The 27,999-nt window shown below is 35.5% G+C and overlaps 1 protein-coding gene across 2 annotated transcripts in view; it reads right to left on the bottom strand.

Annotated features, from left to right (window-relative positions):
* MKLN1 (muskelin 1) overlaps positions 1–27,999 on the bottom strand; it is a 184,536-nt gene that overhangs the window by 29,515 nt on the left and 127,022 nt on the right. For both annotated transcript variants that reach the window (XR_016394281.1, XM_022580889.2), the window contains exons 12-15: positions 25,829–25,958; positions 4,669–4,816; positions 3,376–3,490; positions 1,785–1,924 (exon numbers count right to left, since the gene is read on the bottom strand). Coding sequence is in view for 1 of the 2 variants with exons in the window: in XM_022580889.2 (XP_022436597.1) it covers positions 1,785–1,924; positions 3,376–3,490; positions 4,669–4,816; positions 25,829–25,958 (533 nt within the window). In the remaining variant the exon portion in view is untranslated. The remainder of the gene's footprint in view (positions 1–1,784; positions 1,925–3,375; positions 3,491–4,668; positions 4,817–25,828; positions 25,959–27,999) is intronic.

A 27,999-nucleotide genomic window follows, 5' to 3' on the forward strand; every position in this document is an offset into this window, starting at 1 on the left:
AAGCCAGAGGAAAGGGCTTCCCTGGTGGCGCAGTGGTTGGGAGTCCGCCTGCCGATGCAGGGGACACTGGTTCGTGCCCCGGTCTGGGAGGATCCCACATGCCGCGGAGCGGCTGGGCCCGTGAGCCATGGCCGCTGAGCTTGCGTGTCCGGAGCCTGTGCTCCGCAACGGGAGAGGCCGCAGCGGTGAGAGGCCCGCGCACCGCAAAAAAAAAAAAAAAGCCAGAGGAAAGTGTTTATAAAGTAAGTTTGAATTCTTTACATACAGCACTAGACAACCTTCTTTAATCTCTAGTGGACTTTTGGTCAGGAAATTTTTTTTAAAAGCTCAACTCAACATTCTAACTATAGTTGTTGTATCTGAAGTAGGAATAAAACAAACATTATGATTTCCCCAAATTTGTCTTATTCGTCTTAACCTTTTAAAACAAAGTTTAAAGTTTTTTTAAACTTTTAAAAACAAACTTTAACATTAAGTACCAAGGAATAATATTTTAGCAACGTAAACATTAGCTGAAGGTACCTCAAGCTTAAATCTTGTTAATAAGACAGAATTTATCTCTTGCCATCCAGCCGTGACAATTCAGACCTTTTCTCCTACAGATTCTGTAGGAAATACTCTTTAATTATTCATAGTAATAACAAAGTAACAGAAGCAACTAGCTTTTGTTATCAATTTATCTCTCAAGCACAACTTGTGAAAGCAGAGAGAGAAATAACAAGCAAACACGATATGATAAAGGAACACAAATCTAACTTACACCTACACAGAGATTTTTATTTATTTATATTCTATATAAAATATAATACGTAATTATATACTAAACATATAAACACACATGTGTGCATGTCTGTGTATATACCGATGTGTACGGGGTGGTGGTGGTGGTGAAGTGGTAACTCCGGAGTCAGAATACACAGCATCAAAGCCCGGCTCTGTCACTTACAGCTGAACAACCTTAGGTCAGTTATACAACCCACTTAAAAACGCTTCCATTTCTTCTTTTATAAGAGAGTAATAATAACAGTACCTACTCCACTGTCTTATTGTGAGAATAATATGCAGGATCTAGCACACAAAATTGCTCATAAATGGTACCTATTATCATCATTAAAAGCTGAACTTCTCTCCCTCCAAATTGTAAATTTTTATTACGATCTAACACTACCAGAAACCAAAGGGACAGATGTATTTTTCTACATTTTTCAGCTTATCACCTGCTAAGGCTAAAAAGCAAACATGACTGAGGAGACATATGAAAATGTTTGATTACTTGATTTTGCAATTAAATGGCAAAAGTAATGATGTAAGGCTATAATCATATTTGAAGTTGTATTCTGAAACATCAAATTATAAAGAGATTATTTACTCAACTATATCATCACATTCACTGTTAAGAGAGTTATCAACAGGTCAGTCACATGCCAATAATCTCCACATGCCAATCATCTAGAAGTGATATAATCTGTAGTGGTTAGGCCTTGAGTTACTTTAAGGTAGGTTCATCACGTTCATAGAAACTTTTTCCATTAACAGCTGCAAAATATCCTTGCTCTATCTTTAATAATTTTTAGCATCAAGATATATCTTCACTTTGTACCATCCTTTGAAAGAAGAAAGCAAAACTAAGGAGAACAGGGCATTTACAAAAGTCATGATCTTCACAGTACTTACAGTGTCATGTTACTAAATTTCCAAAGACAAAGTCACATCTCCAAAGCTTAGGTAATACCAACAATAGCTGATAATGCTAAATAAAAGTTTTCAGTGATTTATTTTTATACCTGTGTTTTCTTATGAGGTACTTGCAATGCCTCAGTAAGTAATCTTTTGAAGGCCTACACAATTTCAGTGACCAGAAGTCATCTAATCTCATCTTTGGGGAGCAAGATTTTCCTGGATTCCCACCAAATAAATAATGAACCTGTAATAAATAAAACAAACCAGATTTTAAAAAAATGCATGCATACTCAAGAAACTACGAAAGTCAAAGTAAAATTTCTTCATTTTGGTAGTAGTGTGTAACAAGTAACTTCTTTAGCTTTACTAAAGACTAAAACATTATTACATGTCTACTAAAGGCTGCTTCTGCTTTTTCTCAAGTTTCCATTTTACTTTAAAGTACTGTGACTACTTCCTTAAATTACATTTTCTATTAAAATAAGTTGTATCACCACAGTTACACTGACAATGGAAGACATAAAACAAAGCAATGATAGTAAGAAGCTATTCCAAGATACTGAGTTTGCTTAGGGCAACAAATAATGGGGATTATCAAGTTAATCAAGTGTTGATTGTAATAAAAAATGGTATCTTTTAAAAAACTGACACACAAGTTGAATCACTGAAGGTCAACAGTAACTAGAAACTTTAAAAATTTTAGCATCTTACTTTTGCTTTAGCCTTAATGCTGAATATTTTTAAATGGCATATATGACTTGTGAAATAACTTTTAAAATATTTTTCTATTATTCAATTAATATCAAATAAGAAATGTAAAAGGAATACTACAATGATTTCACTATTATAATTACAGCTTTAGCAATATTCTGTACTCAAAGTGTTAAAGCAGTTCTTGAAAATTTTGAAAACATTTATAACCAGTAGTGTTACACAACAGAGATATTATTTATTTCTATCCTATAGATGGAAATTCACTTATCCTTTAATTTGGGAGACTCTCAGAGAAAGGGCTTTTATTTACTCCCATGGTATCTTTTACCTAAAGTTCTCAAATGATAGAGGATTTAAATAATCATCTATGGCCTAAACAGAAAGAATACAGGTTCTGTCAGTAATTTACTATGTAATCTGAGCCCAATCGTCAAACATGTAAAATTTAAGGGAGAAATAGCTAAAGAAACCACTCTGAACACTTAGGGACACTAAAACTTCAGAATTCAGGACTGTTTTCATAGGCTGATGGAACAGATTATGTCAATCATAGATAGGAAAAATAAAGATAAAAAGACTTCTTACACAATGGGAAAATCTAAAATCAGGAAGTTATATATACCTTTTCATATCATGGAAAAAGGTATACAAGTGCTGAAACCTGTACATCTTCTACTTGAATATTCATATTGTATTGACAGAAACAATAGGCCATGCTATATGTATCAGATCTATGCAGCTAAGAAGCAGCAACCACTGGCCATTTTCATAAGAAAAGTGTCAGGAACTGTGGACTATGCAAAAATGTTTATTCTCTTAAGGAATTTTAGGGACAAGGTGATATCAAATGTCTGCTACGTATTCTAGTAAATGTCAGTCATTTTTATTCAAATCTACTTAAAAATAATCAGAAACATATATTTTGAGATTCTTTCCAATTGTACATCACAGAAAGTTTACAGGTCAATGTAGTTAGTATACCTTGTGTAACTCATCGTATACAAGCTGATGGGCAAATCTTGGACATGGTTCTTCCTCCTGAAGACTTTTACTTGGATTATCCTTTGCAGCTTGATCATTCTTATAGACGCAAGACCTGAAAGACATTGCTTTTAAGGCATTCTATCTTAGAAAACTAGCAGCACACATAATACAATTGTAGCAAGCAAATTAACGCAATGTCTAATTACAAACAAAAAATTATAAATTTGTTCACATCAAATCTTAAAAGTTCTGGTCACCCTCATAAAATAATCTAAATTTGTTAGAACTGAGTTCTGAGGTTCTTTAATGTCCATCAAAAATCTCTCTCAAGAACAAACTACTTCGTGTTATGAAACAGGATCAGCATATATGAAGGCTTAAACCAACGGCTGAAAGAGATGATATCACATTTATCTATTCACAATAAAAAAGCTCACAACAGACTTCTTTCATTCTTACTGTAAATAAATGTCTTATTTAGAAAATAATAAATTCCTTAGCTGCTGAGCACCACCCTCCATTACTGAATGGAGGAAGTTCTCTGAAGTTCCTCTGTTTTGGAGAATATTCACTTATGTAGTAATCACAGAACATTAGAGCTGGATCCTCTAGGTCAGTGTTTTTTGTTTTTTTTTTTCTGCGGTACGCGGGCCTCTCACTGCTGTGGCCTCTCCTGTTGCGGAGCACAGGCTCTGGACGCGCAGGCTCAGCGGCCATGGCCCACGGGCCCGGCTGCTCCGCGGCATGTGGGATCCCCCCGGACCGGGGCACGAACCTGTGTCCCCTGCATCGGCAGGCAGAGTCTCAACCACTGCGCCACCAGGGAAGCCCTAGGTCAGTGTTTTTCAAAGCAAAATGTGCAGCAGTTCTATGAGATGCTCTGTGACAAAAGGGCTAGTTTGAAAATGCTAAATAATAATGCTCCCCACCTTGCTCTAGTCAAACTGCTTCACTTTATAAAAACTAAGAAAAGACCTGGGAACATTAAAAATACATGGTTCTCAAGTTTACACATCTACTTGGTAGCAAAAGCTAGACTAAAATACAATTCTTTTGACTCTCAGACAAAGAAACATCTACTAATTGAAATAATTCAGTGGTAAAATCCATTTGCTGAACATCGCTGTATACACAGGCACCAGTACTGACTTTTCCACTCCCCAATATTGATATTAAAATATATGACGTCACAAATTAACATAAGCCTTCCATCTCTCTCGTCTTTTGAATAAACCAACAACCTCAAATAAATGTTACACTGTGATTGCAGTACAGACAAGAGCTACTTACCAACTATTCCTTACAATGTCATAAATCCAGAATGAATTTCTGACATTTTCTTCCCTCTTTTCCTTGTCTTTGCTGAGTCCAGATAAGACATGTATTTCATTCAGTTCTGGATCAATGGTTGCTCTCTGTGTGAATCCTGTCATTGGAACTATAAATTGAAAGAGAAAATAAGATGACAGTATTAACATTACTTAACAGATTAGTACTACTCTATAAAAGATTACTACATCCTTACCCTGCTCTACTTGTGTCCACAGCACTTACCTTCTAACAGACTACATAACTTTTATATTAAACAATAATCAGTTGTTTCTTGCCTTCTCCCCACTCAAACGTAAACTCTATAAGGGCAAAGGTTGTTTGGTTCACTGTTTTGTTCCCAGTGCCTAAAACAATTGCCTGGCATATAATAGTTACCCAACTATTTGCTGAAATAAATGAACGCTAACTACCAGAATGGAGTTAGAAGGAGGGAAGAGATAGAAAGAGGTATGCAATGTAATCATTTTTATTGAGGAAAAGGGCAATGCTTTATTTAACTGATTTATTATCTGGGTCAGCTCTAATTTAATAGCAGAGACAAAATATTCAAATCTCGACCAAGAAAAACAAAAATTTGACACGCCGGTTTGTTCAATAAGGTCAAAGTCATCTAAAATACCTGTTCAAGACCTACAATGAAATGACATAATTTCCAAGAAAAATAAAATAAAATAAAATATTTGGGGCTAAAATATGCCATTTTGTTTTCCTGAGTGGCTCAAATTCCCCAGAGTTAATTTTCTGAGAAAATATTTTATTTCCTGAGAAATCCATTAAATGAGTGATGGTCATTCAGCATTATCCAGTAATTTGTAAAACACTGATATAGCAAATGCAAATTTTCTCACTATTATTACTTGGAAATATTAGTTGAAATATAATTTTATGATTCACAACATACTTGCCACAGATTTAAAAATAATGCCACTGTTTCAACACTACATTTCTTTTATACACGAACAATTATCATATGCTGAAAAAGCTAAACAAACATCAGATTGAAGTAAAACATTTCAATCAATCCAGAATACTATGGGAGGAGATGCTAACCACATTGATATTTATTCATCTTTACCTATTTTAGCAGGGCCAAATGATGCAATATGTATTTTTTCCTAGTTTAATTCATGGGTTCTTTCACATTCATATTCAATAAATTTGTCTGGAACATTTCAGAGACTATCCAAATGCATCCCACAGTAAATATATTAAAAAATTATACACACATATATAACACAATACATAATTTGTATGCATCCATACACAAATACATTTATCTTTATACACACACATCAACCTATTCTTAACAATAACCTCAACCCTCATAATACACAGTCTTTAGTGGTTATGTAAAGCCTGGTATTTTCTAATTAAGCCTTGGTAAACTTTCAAAAGTACCCAGGTTCTGACCTCTCTTCCTGAGATAACCTTGGAAGAAAGATAAAACAGTAAAGAAATGAAATCATTTTCATTAGTTGTAGAAGTGGAGGACATAACTGCCTAAATTTATTGCACTTAAATTTCTTCATCCCATGTAGAATTCTATAACATGGGTTGACAAACTATGGATTGATCTGACCTGCCTAGGGTCAAATCAGGCCTCAGTCATTCATTTACATTTTGTCTGTGGCTGATTTCACCCCACAATAGCAAGGCTGAGTAGTTGCAACGACAATAATTACATCTGGCTCTTCATAGAAAAAAATTGCTAACCCCTATTCTATAATCTTTTAAAATGCAAATATGAGAGATGTATGACTTATTATAAATGAATGCAACAAACTGCTTACCTAAAATAAGGACCCATTTAAATACCTTAAATAAGGAACCGGAAATTTCTGAGTGGAATGGAAATCCGTGCAGAGGGAAAGAGATTTTTGAATTCTATAAAATGGGGCTGGGTCACCGAGAGGAGAATAAAGGAGTACTGGGAGGCATGTGAGAATGTTACATGCTTTCTCTTCCATACTGTCACATTTTACCTAGAAGCAGCTTTGTAGCAGAAGAGAAAAATGACAAGTGTTGCTTCTCAAAAATGAAAGCAGTGGGCAGGTTTACAATACTCAGGGAGGTAAGACTACCATGTTTATAACATCTGTACTATAAGAATTATAAAAAATTACTTTGATTATAAAGCAGATTAGAAAGTATACACTTCCCATTTCTTTGATCTTTCATATACAATATGCCTTTTACTCTGCGAAATGTTGACTTTTGCCTCAAAGTTACACATTTAAGTCTTTTATTGGCTTTTCAAACAGCTTTAGAGAATATCATTCACATACCATATAATTCACCTATTTAAAGCATACGGCTTGGGTTTTTTTTTAGTATATCCACTATAAAACCATCATCACAATCTAATTTTAGAATATTTTCATTACTCCAAAAAGAAACCCTGTACCCATTAGCAGTCATTCCCCATCCCCTTTCACATCTCCCCACAGGGTCACTGCATCATTTGACATGTCTATCAACAATGCAGCATAGACAGGCAAAGTGAGAGGCTTGTGAGATACATAGATCAATTAGGAGGCTGTTAACAGTGCAATGGTGTGGACTGGACGAAGGTAGTAAGGAAATATTAATAAAGAAGCACGATTTCCATCAGCAAAAAAAGGGAGGAGATGTTATGTCAAAAGTACAAAAATCTCTGGACTGGCTTAACAGAGACCAAGCTTGGAGTAGAAACTTGTGAAAAATAAGAGTAAAAATGTTTCACTCGGGGGCTTCCCTGGTGGCGCAGTGGTTGAGAGTACACCTGCCAATGCAAGGGACACGGTTTTGTGCCCCGGTCCGGGAAGATCCCACATGCCATGGAGCGGCTGGGCCCGTGAGCCATGGCCACTAAGCCTGCGTGTCCGGAGCCTGTGCTCCACAACGGGAGAGGCCACAACAGTGAGAGGCCCGTGTACCGCAAAAAAAAAAAAAAAAAAAAAGTTTCACTGAAACTTTTTCGAGGTATCCAAATATTTTACTCTAAGAATATTCAAATGTACAATCTCCCAAGGACAGAATTTCTATTACTCCTTAAGTTTACATACCCTTACAAATGTAATTTTTATTGCATACTAATGACAAGGTAAAACGTTTATATATGAGTACGTGAATTGAAGAAACATAAAAGAACATACACCAAAAGATATATAATAGTTATTGGAGAGGGGGAAGTTAGGACATTTTAACTTTCTATTATAGAATATGAAAAGTTTCAGTATATATTGATTTTATAGTTACAAGAAAAGAAGAAAAATCTAAACCAAGATACAGAAAAAAAATACATCTGGGTATAAATACTGGGGACGATTAGTAATAAGTGAAAAATTCTCACACATCCTCCCAAATTTCTCATGAACAAAATTTTACATTAATATTTGGAATGCTGTTATTTAGATGGAAAGGGAATTCATAAAATTGTCAAAAGACAGTTCTACTGGCACTAAAAACAACGTTTTTAAATCATTTAGTTGCAAAACTAAAACTAGGTATTAAAAAGTATTTTTGATTTTTTTCTCTAAAATATAAAAATGAAAACTTACATCTGAAGAGTTCCTAAAGATCAGGGGGTTAATTCAAACTTACACTGAATGCATCCATGTTAATGGCCTTCTGCGTAAATTTTACAAATTGTACTTAAGTTTAATTCCTATTTCTACTCCATTCCACATACAGTAACAATTTAAAAAACATTTCAATACAAAAACCAATAAAAATAATTTTTTCCTCTGATTTGAAAAGATATGTGCACCCCAATGTTCACAGCAGCACTATTTACAATAGTGAAGACATGGAAGCAACCTAAATGTCCATCAACAGACGGAAGGATAAAGAAGACATGGTGTGTGTGTATGTGTGTATGTGTGTGTGTGTGTGTGTGTGTGTGTGTGTGTATAAAATGGAATACCACTCAGCCATAAAAAAGAATGAAATAATGTCATTTGCAGCAACATGGATGGACCTAGAGATTACCACTAAGTGAAGTCAGAAAGAGGAAGACAAATATCATACATCATCACTTATACGTGGAATCTAAAATATGATACAAATGAACTTATTTACAGAACAGAAATGGACTCACAGACATAGAAAACAAACTTATGGTTACCAAAGGAGAAGGCAGGTGTGGATAAATTAGGTGCTTGGGATTTGCAGATACAAACTACTATATACAAAATAAACAACAAGGTCCTACTGTATGGCACAGGAAACTATATTCAGTATCTTATAATAATCTATAATGGAATCACTTTGCTGTACCAGAAACTAACACAACATTGTAAATCAACAGTACTTCAATAAAAAAATAATAAAGTTTTTCATATCTACCTTCAAAAGCAGTCTGGATTTCTCCAAGAAACTATTAAAAATGTCCATTTTCTGTAATACTCTAAATCTAATGTGTTATCTCCTTTGTAAACAGAAGGAAAAAACCCCCATTTTTCACTTTAAATGAAGATTTTATGCATTCTTATTAAAGAAAATTAAAATGTAAAAAATTACATGTACACATGCATCAAAGAATTATGGTCTAGCCCTAGTAGGCATTTTAGACTTGAATTTTTACTACTGACAGAAGCTGCTTATGAAATCTAAAGGTTGGGGCTTTTGGTTTTAGACAGAAAACTAAACATTAACTACATTACCCCTCTTTCCCATCATCCCGCTTGAATTGGCAGAAACAATATTCTAGCAAAAAGAAAAACAAAAAAAAAAGGTCTAGAGAAGAAGAAAGTATGTCAGGAAAGTATCAATAGATAAGAAATTTTGAGGAATCTTGAGAAATAGCAGTTGGGGTTATACTGACAGGAAATCACAGCCAAGGAAAAGAGAGCCCAACTCACCAGAGATAAAAGATGGAAAATTTCAGAATAAGTCATCAAATACAAAAAGCAGGAGTAGACCTTGAGAAGCACTCCTGTGGGAGAGCTTCTAATAAGGACACAGGGGTCTATTCTCAGTTTACGCATCCTATAAAAAAGCCTGCATGTACCATGCATTTATATAAAACCCTCAGTCACTGTCTGATTTAAGGGAGAAGGCCACTGGGAAAAAGAGACATACAATGCACAGGAAACCACTGTCAACTACCTTTCTTAACTGATACATAAACTTATTCATAAATTTTAATGTTTAGACAGGAATCACGTGACAATATGAGAAAAAAATCAGCAATGTAAGGAGAGGGACCTAGATGAACAAACAGAACAACAGGAAAAGATAAATCATAGAAAAGAACAGAACTTAGAAGAAAAAACGCAAACTCATCCTTGTAGGGAGTGAAGAGAACGTTACATGTGTAAAACAAAAATAAGCTTCCTTAAAAAGAAGCAGAGTATGAAAAGATGTTAAAAAGTAAAACTATGACAAAAAAATGAAATAACAAAATGAAAATAAAATGTGCACAGTTAAAAACAAAGTCAGTCAAGATAAAATTGATAAATTACCAGAATATATAGCATAAAGATATAGAAATTATGATAGAAATGTTAAGAGATACAGAGGATAAAGCCATTGAAGTAAAAACTTTGTCTGAAAAGAGCACCAGAAGGAGAAATGAAATAATGTAGAAGAAGGAAATAAAGAAAATTTCCCTGAATGGAAGAAAAAAAGTGGGTGTCCTGTTTGAAAGAGCCTGGGGCACTAAGCACGTTTTATTAAAAAAAAAAAAAAAGGTGGGGGGGCTTCCCTGGTGGCACAGTGGTTGAGAATCTGCCTGCCAATGCAGGGGACACGGGTTCGAGCCCTGGTCTGGGAAGATCCCACATGCCACGGAGCAACTAGGCCAGTGAGCCACCAACTACTGAGCCTGCGCGTCTGGAGCCTGTGCCCCGCAACAAGGGAGGCTGCAACAGTGAAAGGCCCACACACCGCGATGAAGAGTGGCCCCCGCTTGCCACAACTAGAGAAAGCCCTTGCACAGAAACAAAGACCCAACACAGCCAAAAATAAATAAATAGTAAATTAATTAAAAAACAAAAAACAACTAGCTTGGCTATTAAAAAAAAAAAGACTTTATATACATATCTCCTAGTGAAACTTCAAAAATTCAGGAATTAAAAGAAAATTCTAAAAGCTTCTGGGGAGGGGAAAAGTAGGTTATTATATACAGAGGAATAAGTATCTAACTAACATTAGACCTTTTATCAGTAACAAAGAATGCTAGAATACAAAATGGAGTAATAACTTTAAAATTCCTTGGAATATAAAAAGATACGGAACTAAAATTCTACTTCCTGTTAAACTAGCAACCCCAACAATGAGGTCAACATAAAAGAACTTTTGGATCAGCAGAAATATTAAAGTTCATATCAATGACTGCATCTGAAAAGATTCTTTCAGGAGCTATTCCAACAAACAAAAATGAATCCAAGGTAAAGAATGACATGGGATGTAAGAAATACTGGCAGTGATATGACACAGGAAAAGAAAAGGAAGTTTGAAAGAAAATAAAGACCCATTAGGTCTTAAGCCTTGTACAAGACATTTTGGAATGAAAAAGTTTTAATAATGCAGAACATGTTCTTCCCTGTAAGTCCAATCACAACACCTGAATTTATACGGTGCCCCATTCCCCTCCCCCATCATATTTTCACTGCTTAGAATTTTGTTCGTCTTCAGTCAACAATAGACTTCCTCAAGGTAATTTGATCACCACCTCTCACTTCTAGATTCCTCATGAATCTTGCTTTCAAATGGGTTTCCAATATGGGTTTTCATATTGAAAGCTTCGAGGCAAAAATACCTGATAATATTTTATTTTATCCTTGTATGAAAGTTAGGAGGATATAAATTGCTTGGTTCAAAGACATTTTCCTTGAGTATTTTTAAAGTTTACTATTTTCTTCCATTCACTATTGCTGTTGAGCTGATACCTAGCTCTCTATCTTCTTGTTCCCTGCAGGTCATCTGCTCTTTGTCTCTGAAATCTTTCAGAATTTCCTTTATGTCTTTAATATTCTTAATTTTACTTTAATAAATATGCCTAGGTATGTGTTTCTCCGTATTTTTCCCATTTAGCATACTACACGCCCTTTCACCAGTCTGAAGCCTTTCACCTTTTCTGAATTCTAGGAAATTTACCTCTTATTTCATCAATTATTTCAACTTCTTAAATTTTCATTTTTGTCTTCTCCTGGAATTGCTGTTAAGACGCGCAGGCTCAGCGGCCATGGCTCACGGGCCTAGGCGCTCCATGGCATGTGGGATCTTCTGGGACCGGGACACGAACCAGTGTCCCCTGCATCGGCAGGCGGACTCTCAACCACTGCGCCACCAGGGAAACCCAATGATTCTTTGTTTTCTGATATTGAGTTGTATGAGCTGTTTGTATGCTTTGGATATGTATGCTTCTCCATATCCTTTTTTTTCTTTTTTTTTTACATTTACAAGTATCTATTCTCTTTCAAATTCTCTTCCCATTTAGGTTATTACAGAATATTGAGCAGAGTTCCCTGTGCTAAACAGTAGGTCCTTGTTGGTTATCTATTTTAAATATAGCAGTGTGTACATGTCAATCCTAAACTCCCAATCTATCCCTCCCCACCACCCTTCAGGGGCCCCCTGGTAACCGTAAGTTCATTCTCTAAGTCTGTGAGTCTGTTTCTGTTTTGTATATAGATTCACTTGTATTATTTTTTAGATTCCACATATAAGTGATATCATATAGTATTTGTCTTTGTCTGACATTTCACTAATCATTATATTCTCTAAGTCCATCCACGTTGCTGCAAATGGCAATAATTCATTCTTTTTTATGGCTGAGTAATACATATACATATACACACACACACACACACCCCACATCTTCTTAGGCCAATCATATGTTGACAGGCACTTGGGTTGCTTCTATGTCTTGACTATTATAAATAGTGTTGCTATGAACATTGGGGTACATGTATCTTTTCAAATTAAAGTTTTTGTTTTTTCCAGATATATACCCAGGAGTGGGATTGCTGGATCCTATGACAGTCCTATTTTTAGTTTTTTAAGGAACCTCCATACTGTTTTACATAGTGGCTGCACCAGTTTACATTTCACCAACAGTGCATGAGGGTTCCCTTTTCTCCACATCCCCTCCAACGTTTGTTATTTGTAGACTTTTTGATGATAGCCATTCTGACAGGTGTGAGGGGATACCTCATTGTGGTTTTGATTTGCATTTCTCTAATAATTAGCAATGCTGAGCATCTTCTCATGTGCCTGTTAGCCATCAGTATGTCTTCTTTGGAAAAATGTCCATTCAGGTCTTCTGCCCATTTTTTGACTTTTTTTTTTGCGGTACGCGGGCCTCTCACTGTTGTAGCCTCTCCCGTTGCGGAGCACAGGCTCCGGACGCGCAGGCTCAGCGGCCATGGCTCACGGGCCCAGCCCTTCCACGGCATGTGGGATCTTCCCGGACCGGGGCACGAACCCGTGTCCCCTGCATCGGCAGGTGGACTCTCAACCACTGCGCCACCAGGGAAACCCAATGATTGTTTGTTTTTTGATATTGAGTTGTATGAGCTGTTTGTATGCTTTGGATATTAACCTCTTGTTGGTTGCATCATTTGCAAGTGTTTTCTCCCATTCCGTAGGTCGTCTTTTCGTTTTGTTGATGGTTTCCTTTGCTGTGCAAAAGCTTTTAAGCTTGATTAGGTCCCGTTTGTTTATTTTTGCTTTTATTTCTTTTGCTTTGGGAGACTGATCTAAGAAACTATTGCTACGATTTATGTCAAAGAGTGTTCCACCTATGTTTTCTTCTTGGAGTTTTACGGTGTCATCTTACATTTAGGTCTTTAAACCATTTTAGTTTATTTTTGTATATAGATGAGTTTGAGTTTATTTTTATTTATTTTTTTATGAGGCAATGTTCTAATGTCATTATTTTACATGTAGCTGTCCAACTTTCCCAACACCACTTGTTGAAGAGACTGTTTTTTCTCCATTGTATATTCTTGCCTCTTTCGTTGTAGATTAATTGACCATTAAGTACGTGGGTTTATTTCTGGGCTCCCTATTCTGTTCCATTGATCTATATGTCTGTTTTGTGCTAATACCATGCTCTTTTCATTACTGCAGCTTTGTAGTATAGTCTGAGGTCTGGAAGGGTTATACCCTCCAGCTTTGTCCTTCTTTCTCAGGATTGCTTTTGCAATTCTGGGTCTTCTGTGGTTCCATATAAATTTTAGGATTATTTTAGAACTTCTATTATTTTACCTGAACCTGGGTTTCTACCACTCATTATTTGCTTTTTGTAAAATTCCAACTAGCTTTTGACACTCAGTGATGTAGTACTTACTGATCTATCTCAGTTGCATTAAGCTACAAAGAATTCATCTCACTGAATAGATCAACCACAATTTATTTAACTGGTTACCTGTTGGTGGATAATTAAAGTTGTTTCCAGATTTTTTAATTTTGCAAACAATACCACAATAAGTATCTCTGTACAACTTATTTTTTATGCATCTGTACAAGTATGTAAGTAGGATAAATTCCTTGAAAAAAATGCTTGGTCAAAGAGTATATGTATTTTATATTTTACTAGATATCAACATTCAATGAGTGATCTTTTAATTTACATTTAAAAATTTTTTTAAATGAATGAAGCTGAGCATCTATATAGAAGTAAGTTTGCCAGCTATTTGAATTATTTTTTTCTTTGAACTACCTAGTTATGTCGTTTGCCATTGTTCTACTAGAAAATTACTCCTTTTTTTATTGATTTGTAAGAGTCTTTTGTTTATATAGTAGGATATTAACCTTTGTCTCAGTTGCTATTTTGTCATTTATTATCTGACATTTAAGTATTTTTCCATATAAAATCTTTTAATTTGCAAAAAATCAAACTAAATCTCTTTCTTTATAATTTCTGGGTTTTGTGTCATATTTGGAAAGGTCTCCCAATCCTAAATTATTCAAAACAATTAGACTTATTATTTTTTTTGCGGTACGCGGGCCTCTCACTGTTGCGGCCCCTCCCGTTGCGGAGCACAGGCTCCAGATGCACAGGCCCAGCGGCCATGGCTCACGGGCCCAGCCACTCTGTGGCATGTGGGATCCTCCCGGACCGGGGCACGAACCCGCGTCCCCTGTATCGGCAGGCAGACTCTCAACCACTGTGCCACCAGGGAAGCCCTAGACTTATATTTTTATTTCTTAAGTATAAAACTTAAGTCTACCTAGAATTTTTTGTGATAAATAGACATCAATTAGAGTCAGGGTTTTACTTTTTGCTTATTGCCAGGACTTAAGTGACATTTCAGTGTCATTTATTGCATAATCTATTTTCCTTCTCTGACTGGAAATGCCACTTTACCATATACTAAATTCTCATATGTACTTAGGGATATTTTATATTATCTGTTGTATTCCATTCCATTAATCTGTACAAAATTGTAGCTTTATAAATATTTAGTAGTATTACATTACCTTTCATTTTCAAAATTGTCTTTAGTGTTCTCAAATGTTTGCTTTTACAAGTGAACTTTAATTCACATTTACTATCGAATAACCTAAATTTTACATTAAAAATGTGAGATACTTTTATAGGCTTATAACTAGCAAAAACACCCCTGTGAGAGTGAAAGGTGGAAGTTATGGAAAGTTATTATTACCAGTAACGTTGAGAAGAAAAAAAGTACATAATCCAATTTATCAGAATAATGGCACACCTAATATAAAAGATTCTAAATAGAAAGCAATGAAGCCTAGTTACATTAAAAATAAGCACTACCATTTCCTAGCTCAGTAACTAATCTTTATTAATGATAGCAAATCATTAGCTTCAGAGTCTTCTATGTATTGCTGAACTGGCCTTATTTATAGTTAACTCATAGAAGTCTAAAAGGGTCAAAAACATAAGAACTTATCTCTCTCTCTCTCTCTCTCTCTCTCTCTCTCTCACACACACACACACACACACAGATTAAGAAAAAGAAAAAAAACTCAATGTCAATAAGCACAATAAGGACATTCCCAGGGCTGAAATGAAAATCAGTAAGATTCTGCTTTTAAGGTTTTCACGAAAATATGTTTATAGATAAATCATATCTTGCAGACATAACTAACATAGCCCTCATTTGTTATTTTCACAGCCTGATAACAGCAAAAAGGAATGAAATTTAACTGTCAAAATTCTGGAGCCAGATGAGGCCTTAAGATCAACTGGTCCAATCCCCTCATTTTCAGATGAATAATCAAGTCCAGAGAAGTTATACAACTTTGCCAAAGCTACTGAAGGATGAGTGGCAGACCCAGATGAAGAGAGACCAAATCTTCTGACTCTGAATTCACTATTCTTTCAATTATATCAATCTGCCACTATGCTCAGGACAGAATGGAATAAACAGTGGCAGATGTGGGAAAATACAGTCGACAGGATTTAAGGAACACAACAAGTAAACACATTAACTACTATAGAACAGGGATTAGACTGTAAGAGCTCTGTATCATCACTGCCCAATTTAGTATCTGGCAAATGTTGAAGACACAATATATGTTTGTTATCTTGAATAATACAGATATGAGAAAGTAATCCCAGTATAATACACTGAGTTTCTTCAGCAAACCATAAAGTTCTGGTGGTGTGACAGACCTTCTAAACATAATTTTCAACTAGTGTTAAACAGAGCTTACATATGGAGAGTCTGCTAAACCCCTTGTGTTCACATACTTATTGCCAAAAGTTATTCAGAAATAAACCCAAATTTTAGATGTGCTGAATTTTGATGTAATTATGTATGTGTTAGACACAATACTAATAAATCCCTTCTTTCCAAGCAGCTGTCAGTCCACTGATTTAAATTAGTTTCTTTCTGAGGGGAACATAAAACTGTTACACTCTAGTTAAAAAAATGAGAGTTGAAAAAAAAATAAGAGTTGATTTTTTTCAGATCTTAAAATGTTAAATCTGAGATAATTCATTTAAGTAATTATAAAGAGCAATCATTTAAGATTTTACAGTATCTGACTCAATAAAAAATTATAACAAGCAGCAGCAATTTTATAATTAGATATACCGTCTCTAATTGGTCTCAACAGTTCACACAAATTTCTTCTAAGATTGCAAACAATCCAATTTGAAACTCACATAAAAGCAGTTTTAATCAAGTAACCCACATTACTGAACTGCAGATAAACATAGTAATTATGTGTTAAGTCCATTTCAAATTATAGTAATTAACTGTAATAAAACAGGTTTAGAAGAACAGTTAATAAATAGAATGTTTAAATAAGCTAGAGCATCCATATAATAAAATTGGTATTTTCTCAGAATACTTAACAATGTAGAGGTTTAAATAGTACCCTGTCTTGTCCTTAAAAGGATTCTGAATGGCTTACATAATAAGTAATAATCTAGTAGGATAAAATTAAAATTTAAACAGACTTTTAAAAATCAGGTAAAAGTAACTCTATGGGAAGACAATACATATACCATAGTTCTGACATGAGGTTTTCTGATTTGTCTAACTTAATCCAGTGAAAAAACTTTTAGATCTAGAGTACTGAAAAGACTGAATGTTCTTCAGAAATCCTGAATAAAGTCTGTGTATTTCAGTTGAGCTTTTTTACAGGTTTTGAAAAGCAGAGTCAAAATTATACTGCCAGATGAATATTCAGAATCGTGCTAACAATTAAGGTTAGAACCATATGCTCTAATTCCTAACTTGGGTTTGAGGAGTTAAACAATTTCAGGAGACAATGATCTATAAGCTAAGATCTGAAAGATGAGCGCAAGTTAGCTACATTTTGGAGGTAGGAGGAAAGAGTGATTCAGGTAGGGAAAAGAGTATGGGCAAAAACCCAAAGGCATGAAAAAATATGTTATCGATAGAGAATTAATATTCAGTGGTCATAAAACAAAGAATTGGTGGCAAGCTGAGGGTGGACACCAAGAATGGGGAACTACCTAAGCTGAGGCATATCATAAAGGAATCTGAGTCAGGCTGAGTTTAGACTTAATCATGAGGGCAAAGAGGAACGATAAAAAGAGTTTAAGCAAGGGAGAAGAAAAATCGGTTTATATTTTTTAAAAGATATTTTCTGGGAATTCCCTGGCGGTCCAGTGGTTAGGACTTGGTGCTTTCTCTGCCGGAGGTCTGGGTTTGATCCCTGGTTGGGGAACTAAGATCACATAAGCCTCGCAGCAGGGTCAAAAAAAATTTTTTTTTTCTTATCTTAGTACTAAATCAAAAGGTAAGGTGTCAATCTACTTCTTTTTCCTCCCTATACACAACTGTAAGATCCATGAAGTTAGAGCTTTTATTCACAGTTGTAACCCTAGTGCTTAGATTATTATCTGGCACCTAGTAGGTGACCAAAAAGTATCTGTTGAATAAATGTTGAAGTGTATGGTTCTGTACTTAATTGGTAACGCAGAACAGCTGTATTCTGCTCAAAGTGTGGAGAATGGGTTGGGGGAGGGATGGGGTACACAGGAAGAAGACGACTAGAAACAGAGGCCAAACAGGTGTTGGCAGTCCAAACTAGTGAAATAGCAATGGGAATAGAGAGAAGATGGGAGGTAAAATTAACATGACTTGATTACTGGATAGATCAACCTGTAGGCAGTATTGACATATACTTGTGAAAACTGATATACCCAACAATGACACCAGCCCAAACTAGAGAGTCAAACCACCTCTACTCCTAGAGTAGCCATAAGTGAGATACAATTTTACTTAAAATATAATTTGGGTCACTTACAGACATGCAAAATAAGGTGAGACATTAAGTAACTTGCCGTGGGTTATCTGATCAAGGACTGAGATAGGCTCTGGAGAGCTAGAACAGTGATCCTCTATCCTGGCCACTGTTCAGAAACCCGTGGGGTAGGAGTGGAGGGTGCACAGGAAAGACAGAGAGAGAACAGGAGGCTTAAGAAAGAGAGCAGAGAAGGGAAAAATGGGAAGGAAGAGAGGGAGGAAGAGAGAAGAGTAAAGGAAGGAGGGATGGAAGTGACTTATGGGAAGGAGAGAGGGAGAGAGAAAAAAATAAGAAAGAAAAATGAAAAGAAAGTAATTTCAGTTTCACTCTAATATGCCAACAGAGCCACTGAGGTTCCACAATTCTAAGTAATGATGGCAACATTTTTAGGCAGGAAAAATTTCCAAGTAGTTCTAACCAGATACTCAATTCTGCCATAAAAATCCTCAGTTAAAGCACTGGTTGTACATATAGGCTTTGGACAATGCAACTTATAGGCATACTGTCAAAATTAACCACTTGGAAAATGTACATTTAGACAAAAGTGATACTTTCAAAACTTTAATCAGATCAAAACCCTAGCATTCATTTGCAGCAACATGGATGGACATTCTAAGTGAAGTAAGTCAGCCAGAGAAAGACAAATATCATACGATACTACTTACATGTGGAACCTCATGTAACAGACTCACAGACATAGAAAACAAACTTATGGTTACCAAAGGGGAAGGGGGGTCAGAGGGATAAATTAAGAATTTGGGATTATCAGATACAAACTACTATATATAAAATAGATAAACAACAAGGTCCTACTGCATAGCACGGCGTACTTTATTCAATATCTTGTAATAAAGTATAATGGAAAAGAATCTGAAAAACAGTATATATACACACATATATGTATTGGGTTGGCCAAAAGGTTCGTTAGTTTTTTCCCATATGATGGCTCTAGCAGCAGTTAGTTGTCTTTAACTTCATTTGAAACAATTTTGTTAGATTGTGACAGCTGTCATATCAGCGTGCATTTAAAAAAAGACATCAAAACTGGTGAATTTCTGTGTAGCCATTTTAATATTTAAGATGGAAGAAAAAAGCACCATTTTCAGCATATTATCTCAAGAAAGGTAAAAACACAACTGGAATGCAAAAAAAGACTTGTGCAGCGTATGGAGAAGGTGCTGTGACTGATCGAACATGTCAAAAGTGGTTTGTGAAGTTTTGTGCTGCAGATTCTAACTGGACGATGCTCCACGGTCGGGTAGACCAGTTGAAGTTGACAGCAATCAAATTGAGACATTAATTGAGAACAATCAACGTTATACCACACAGGAGATAGCCGACATATTCAAAATATCCAAATCAAGCACTGAAACTCATTTGCACCAGCTTGGTTATGTTCATCGCTTTGATGTTTGGGTTCCATGTAAGTTAAGTGGAAAAAGCCTTCTTGACTGTATTTCCGCATGCGATTCTCTACTTAAATGTAATAAAAACGTTCCGTTTTTAAAACAATTTGTGATGGGAGATGAAAAGTAATAATATGGAAGGGAAGAGATGGTGGGGCAAGCGAAATGAACCACTACCAACCACACCAAAGGCCGGTCTTCATCCAAAGAAGGTGATGTTGTGTATATGGTGGGACTGGAAGGGAGTCCCCTATTACGAGTTCCTTCCGGAAAACCAAATGATTAATTCCAATAAGTACTGCTCCCAATTAGACCAACTTGAAAGCAGCACTCGATGAAAAGCGTCCAGAATTGGTCAACAGAAAAGGCATAATCTTCCATCAGGATAACGTTAAGACCTCATGTTTCTTTGATGACCAGGCAAAAGCTGTTACAGCTTGGCTAGGAAGTTCTGATTCATCCGCCGTATTCACCAGACATTGCACATCTGATTTCCATCTATTTCGGTCTTTACAAAATTCTCTTAATGGAAAATATTTCAATTCCCTGGAAGACTGTAAAAGGCACCTGGAAGAGTTCTTTGCTCAAAAAGATTAAAAGTTCTGGCAAGATGGAATTACGAAGCTGCCTGAAAGATGGCAGAAGGTAGTGGAACAAAAGGGTGACTACATTGTTCAATAAAGTTCTTGGTGAAAATGAAAAATGTGTCTTTTATTTTTACTTAAAAACCTAAGGCACTTTTTGGCCAACCCAATATATATACATACTACAGAAAATTGAAACACTTTGCTGTACACCAGAAACTTACATAACATTGTAAATCAATTATACTTCAATTAAAAAAAAAGAAAAGAAAAGAAAAGAAAAAACCACCTAGCATTAAACCTTTCAATAACCTTCTATGTTATTCGGAGGGGGGGGGAATCCAAATTTCTTGTATTTGTATTGTACAAAGCACTGAATAATCAGACTTAACTATTTCTCTAACCTCATTGTTCACATCAACTTGCCTCACCCTCGATCTGCACTAGCACCCCCTCTGTTTCTGGAACACATTAAATTCTTTCCTGCTTTGATATCTTTGTACATGCATTTCTCTCAGTTTTTAACATGGTTCTTCCTAATTCTCTCCTTCTTTTCTTAAATCTTAAAGATTACGTCCTCAGAAATGGTTTCCCAACCTACTCTAAATGGGACCTTCCATGATGCTCATTATTATAGCATCCAATTTCTTTTCTTCACAGTACTTAGAAGGCAAGTGCAGGTCTCTCTCCATTAGAATGAGTCCTTTGAGAGAAGGGATCTTGTCCCCTAGGTCCATAGCTATGGATCTAAACATACTTGGCATATACAAAGTGCTGAAATATATTGGGAGAAGGTCAAACTTAGATGCTAGTAGGTGACCAACAAATACTATTAAGTTAACCAACGAACTTGTCTGCATTGTGGGATAAATTACCATATCAATTAAAAATTAAAAAACACATAGCAAAATTGGTGATTCTGATTTTATAAAAGTTGATTATAGCAGTAATTAAGGAATGAATCCACTTGTCTTAGTAATAAAACCACAGTGATGAAAAAAATTACCACAATTTAAGTTTAAAACTAACAGAAAATTGTGCTAAATTTTATAAAATAAATACATTTAAAAGACTAGAAGGAAATACATTAAAATGTTAACATTATGTCTGGATGGTTTGATATATTTTCTTTTTTGCATCTTTCTGTATTTTTCAAATTCTCTACAATGAGCATATTATTACTCTTATAATCAAAACAAAATTGAACAAGAACAATTATCATACTAAGCTGGCTCTAAAGCTATCCATAGCCATGAATGAAACATACTGACCAATTTTGCAAATTACTAAATAATAATATCTCATTTTTTAAAATCTTCAAATGACAGTCATTAAAGTCTACTTATTATTATAGTGCATTTTTTGCTAAATCTTTACCACTATCACTCTGCCACTTTTTCCTTTTAATCTTGGAAGTAGTTTAGTATGGTCAAAAACAAAGCAAAACAAACAAAAAAAACCTTCTTTGCACTCCAACTTCTAAATCCCAGCTCTATCATTATCTAGTTATGTATTACTGAGATACTACTTCACTGAGTTCAATTTTTCTCATCTGGTAAATGAGAATAATACCACCAATTAGAACTATTTATAAAGCTCCATGCTTAGTGACTGGCTTTTAGTAGGGTCTAAATAAAGAATAGCTACTATAATCCATCAGAATATTACCTAGTAGATAGATTATAAGCACTCTGAGAGACCATGACCATCTAGCTCCACTATATCCCTCCCTAGTCTAGCACTGAGCCAGTATGTAGGAGTTTTCAACACATACTTGTCAAACCAATTACTATCTTCACTACCTTTTTCAGGTAGAGCTGCATTAGGATTGTAGGGGATTATTACCTCCATCTGCCTAGTTATTTTAATGGAAAATTAGACTAAATCTTAAAAACTAGAGGAAATCAAAGATTAAATCATATACCTCCACATTATCCTATGGTAGTAGAAAATAAATGAGTAAACAAATAAGACAGAATTTTAGATAGGATAAGTAATATTATTAGCCATTTCTTATAATATTTCTTTCCATATTTTTACATAACATCACTACCTACTGACCTCCTGTTATAGTAGATGAAGAACTTTATCAATACCACATTGACGCTATCCTCCCACTAAATGTTATCCCAATTTTTGGTTAAATTGATTGTAGTTTTTGCATTATTATGATTAGGAAAATACTGCTCACTGTAGAGCCAAGAAATGTACTATGATGATGCCTGATTTTAAAAAATTTTTCTTTTCCTACTATGTTCATATCCTTACTCTTTTACATCAGGTATTATTTACTGATTAACACCTTTTTATTCCAATTGCTCAAACATATCTATTTAGTCTACTTTTATCTGGAAACCTCACTTTTGGTGAGGAAGAGAGATCTACTTGCCTGTGTCCTCCTGCTCCAATTTGAACTGGATGCTCATAGCTTTGCTGTGCAGGTATCATCTTGGGATGGCCCTTCACTGCTTTCCTGTGTTAGATTCTCTTTTCCTCAGCTCTCAGCATGTTTTCTTTTTAACTACTTTTACTCCCTTTTGTTAGTGTATATGGTGTACTTTTTAACTACTTTTACTCCCTTTTGTTAGTGTATATGGTGTACTTTTTAACTACTTTTACTCCCTTTTGTTAGTGTATATGGTGTACTAACTTCCTAAAAAAGAGTGCATAAAAGATCTATCATTTTTTTAACCTGTGTGGCAGACACTCTTAATTACACGATCCAACAGCCATTTCCAAACCCCTTCCCCTATGTACTATACAAAGGCTGGAAAAGCTAATCTCTTGCTTTCCCAGACTCTCTTGAAGCCAGGTTTCACAGTTCTAGTCAACGAAATGTAAGTAGGGAGCTTTCTGTGTACGTTTTGCTCTCCTTCCTTTTTTCCTATCTGGAATGAAGACATGATGTTTGAGGTACTTCAGCCAACTTGCCACCGTGAGGCTACAGCGGGTTAAAAATAGAAAAACAAAGACTAAAAAGAACCTGAGGGCCTTCATGACATTTCTTGAGTCACTACATCAGTCCCAGATTATCTACATCTGGATTTCTTGTCCAGTGAGAGAAAAGATTCCCTATTTTTTAAGCCATTCTTCTCTTGGTTTTCTATTACTTGCAAACAAACACATACCCCACCAATAAACCTGTTATATCTGAAAATACTATTTCTTCCTTCTTGGCTAGGAATAGAATTCCAGGTTGATGATAATTTTCCTTCAGAATTTTTAAGACCTTGTTTCCCCTTATCAGCTTCCAGTGTTGCTGAAAATTCCTATCATTCTAAGACCTGTTCCTTTGAATCTAACCTTATTTTACAGTGGCAGCTTCTTAGATATTCTTTTTATGGCTGGTATGTAAAATTCCACAACGAACAATGATGTGCCTTCCGATTGAGAAGGTTTTTTTTTTTTTCTTCTAAATTCAATGTACTGACTTCCAAAGGGGGCCATTTATAATTTGCAGACCAATACTTTCCAGTTTAGGAAAATTTTCTGTTAATTCTTTGTTTTATAATCTAGTCTCCTCCATTTCCTTGTTCTCCATAGTTGGAGAAACTATTATGAGTTCAACACTGGACGTCCTATATTGATTTTCTAATATCCTTGTTTTCTCCAATTTCCATCTCTGTCTCTTTGTCTATTTTTAGGGAGACAGATGTCTTACAACTCTCCTACTTTTTATTTTAACAAAATTTATTTCCAAAAGTCTCTGATCTTTCATTACATCCTATTATTGTTTTATGGATGCAGTATCCTTTTCTCTACCAAAAGTGATCTTGATCATTATTATTTTCATGTACTTGTGTTCAGTGCATCACTCCAGATTTCTGTTTTCAGGTTTGTTTTGTTTTTGTCTCTCTCTTTCATAGGGAAGGTCCTAATACAGAAGATACTTAACCGACAGTTCATTAAGAGTGAAGAAATAGGGGCTTCCCTGGTGGCGCAGTGGTTGAGAGTCCTCCTGCTGATGCAGGGGACATGGGTTCATGCCCCGGTCCGGGAAGATACCACATGCCGCGGAGCGGCTGGGCCCGTAAGCCATGGCCGCTGAGCCTGTGCGTCCGGAGCCTGTGCTCCGCAACGGGAGAGGCCACAACAGCGAGAGGCCCGCGTACCGCAAAAAAAAAAAAAAAAAGAAGGAAATGCTTCTTGAGCTCATGATGTATGGCAGACACTTGACTCAGCTGATCTTAGTTAGACCTCATAACACCCTAACAGGTGGCTACCAATACTCCAAAAAAAAAAGTGAAGAAGTAAAATTTAATTGAAAACAGTATGTGTACAACTGTAGGCAACACAGTAGGGGGACTGGGCCACGAAAGTAGCCACTGTACTGGCGGCCAACAGGCAAGATTAGACATTTTATGGGCGGGAGGGAGCATATCCCCAAACAATAGTATCTGGAAATCTTTTTTATGAGGCCATATTTTTCTCCAGAGAAAGTGATACTAACCTTTTGTAGGAGACACATGCCTAGCGTCATGAGAGCAGGGAAATGGTTAGAAGTTCCACTGTTCAGTACCTGGACTTAATTCTATTTTCTACCCTGTTCCCTCTGCCTCCACAGAGCCTCTAGTTCCCTCAGAAAATAAAGCTCTAGCCTCTTCCCAGTAGGCAGTATGGGAGAAAGATCCTGAGGGTCAAACTACTTCACATGCACTTTTATACAATGGTGCTATCTTGTTTTTTAAAAAAATTCCTCCTAAATATAAACAACTATTTTAAAATATATATATATATTTATAAATAATAGATAAAAGGAAAAGCAAGCTGATCTAATTTCTCACCCTATTGCTCTAATTAGGCATTTTAAACCATTGGGTCTTAAACAAATACCATTCTTCTGTGTATACCAATCACAAGCAAAGTGACTACTAAGCAGGGTAACTATGAAAATTATCCAAAATAAGACACTTTTGAGAGTGAATGGGGCACTATTAATAATTATACATGAACTGGCATTATCTCAGGCAAACTAGTTACCCTATCACCAGGAGAATAACTTCCTGGATGCAGAGCTTGTAAAACTATACGGCATTACCAATGAATTATGTGAAGTCTTCCCTCAGAACAAAGACATACTCTACTATATGTGCCTAATATACAAGTCACTTTAGTGAGGTGGAAAGAATTAGCAAATACAGGATAATACAGTTTTTAAGTTATTAATTCTTACTATCACCCATTACAAGCACACACATAATTCCTTTAGAAATTCACACACTGTCTTTCTGCTCAAAGGAAATCACAATAATAATTCATATAGTATTTTTAAACAGGTTGAATTAAATAGTTTAGCTGGTAGAGGGTTTTCTTCCTCTTAGAATCACTTCAGTTAAACAAATGGGAAAAGGATAAAGAATGGTTAGAAAGAAAAGAAAATGGGATATAGTCTTCTACCTAAAGTAATTAAGACATGAGAGAAGAATCACTAAACGCCTTTACCCATTCCAGAGTCTTTCTTGGTACCATCTGATATTATGTCTACATGATCAGAATCCACATCATAACTAAAGAAATCATTCAAATAGGTCTTTGATCGCTGGCCACCAAATACATATAAGCAACGATTTTTCTGAAAAAAAGGGCAAAGAAGAAAAAAAAAGTCATTTCCACGAAGAATTCAGAATGATCCTTTTAAAATTTAAAACTCTAAAAAAGTAATTTCACGAGATTCCATGCAATGGAGTACTATACTGGTACAAAGCAGAATGAGGAAGCTCTCTATATACTGCTAAGAGGTAATCTCTAAGATATCCTATTAAAGTAAAAAAAAAGCAAGGTGCAGAATAATGGCTATAGGGTGCTGCCTTTGTGTAAGAAAGGAGAAAAAGTAATGTGTGCTGTGTTGTTTCTTTCTTCAAAAAGAAACAAAAACAAAGGAAACTAATAAAGGACAGCTATAGGGGAAGTGACAAAACAGGAAGACAGGGATAAAAACCATATATCTCCAAAAGGATACTGACGGTTTTGCCTTTAGAACTATGTATATGTTTTTACTTAATTAGAAAACAAAATTAACTTAAAAGAAAAAATAATCTTTGAAAAAAAGTGAAACAAATAAGCCTATATACAAAGCCTGTATACAAAGATATGATCACACAGAGACACGTGATCACACAGAGAAGTAGTATTTCTAGTGATTTTAATTCTTGTTTTTGACTCCCATCCCTAGTAGGCAATATTCTAAACAGAACAATAATCAGAAAGCAATCTTAAACAGCACTCAGTGATTTTGTTGTTAGTTTTGCTATTCTGTAAACTATTATAGAAAGACAGAGCAAGTAACATATCGTCATTAGGAAGTAGGATTTTAACCTTAAAAGATACACAAAAACAAAATCAAAGATATTAAATTTTAAAACTCTATGATCTTAAATTTGACTTGGACATATCAGTATGAACTCATGATTTTTCTCTTACTAAAAAAGACATACATACATATATGCGCGTGTCCATATATGCAAAGGTATACTGGGAGGTGGGCACTCCCACTGGCTGAAGATAGAGAAAAATTAAGGGATCAAAAAGAATAATGGGTCTTCCCTGGTGGCGCAGTGGTTGAGAGTCTGCCTGCCGATGCAGGGGACACGGGTTCATACCCCGGTCTGGGAAGATTCCACATGCCGCGGAGTGGCTGGGCCCGTGAGACATGGCCACTGAGCCTGCGCGTCCAGAGCCTGTTCTCCGCAACGGGAGAGGCCACAACAGCGAGAGGCCCGCATACCGCAAAAAAAAAAAAAAAAAGAATAACAACAGCATTGGATTAAACACATAAAATAAATTCCCAAGTTCATAATAATACTTAAAAAAAAAATTGGTAAACTCTAGAGCCTCAGCTCATTAACATGAAAAGGTGACAGAGGAAAAGAATCAAACATTTATATTACCTATCCTGTGCAGTTTACATATTAGGGTAGCCAGTTAGTTAACGAGGATAAGCTTTTATAGTACAATCACAGTTAATAAATGAAGAAATTATGTGATTAGAAAAATGACCATTTTTCAAACCCTACTAAAATCTATGACTATAGATTAGTCTATGACTATAGTCACTATAGTCTATGACTATCAGTGGCTGCTAAACCCATCAGATAACAAGTTGACAGGAAACTTTATAATTGATCAATCAGGCTGTTAACACCTAAACCCACCAGAACAATTTTAACATCACCAAAAGTATGACAACTACACATTAAATGTCTCTTTATATCTTGCAATCAGACCAGCTGTGAAGTATTCTTGCAACTCCCCTTTTGGCCCGCCCTAAAAAGCAGAGTGAATCTAAACTAAATTCAAGCCTCTGGATCTACACACCAGCTCACAGGAAATACCGAAGATAGAGGATCATGTTAAATGACACCATGAGTATAAAATAGGTCAAACTAAGAAAATGGGAAATTCTAGATTTACTTGCTTTAACAAATAAGTGGTATACAGAGGGAAAAAAATAGGAGAGGGGAGTACTGTTATGGATTAGAAGAAATTTAAGAGCTTTAACAACCAAATGCAATATACATAGACCTTTTCTGGATCCTGACTTGGATAAAACAACTATGAAAAGGTATTTTTCAGTATTTTAGGGAAAAAATGAATGCAATATTAAATGATATAAA

Source organism: Delphinapterus leucas, chromosome 9, assembly GCF_059928025.1.
Source record: "Delphinapterus leucas isolate spDelLeu-1000000601 "Yukka" chromosome 9, BTC_Dleu_Yukka2, whole genome shotgun sequence".
Classification (NCBI taxonomy): Eukaryota; Metazoa; Chordata; class Mammalia; order Artiodactyla; family Monodontidae; genus Delphinapterus; species Delphinapterus leucas.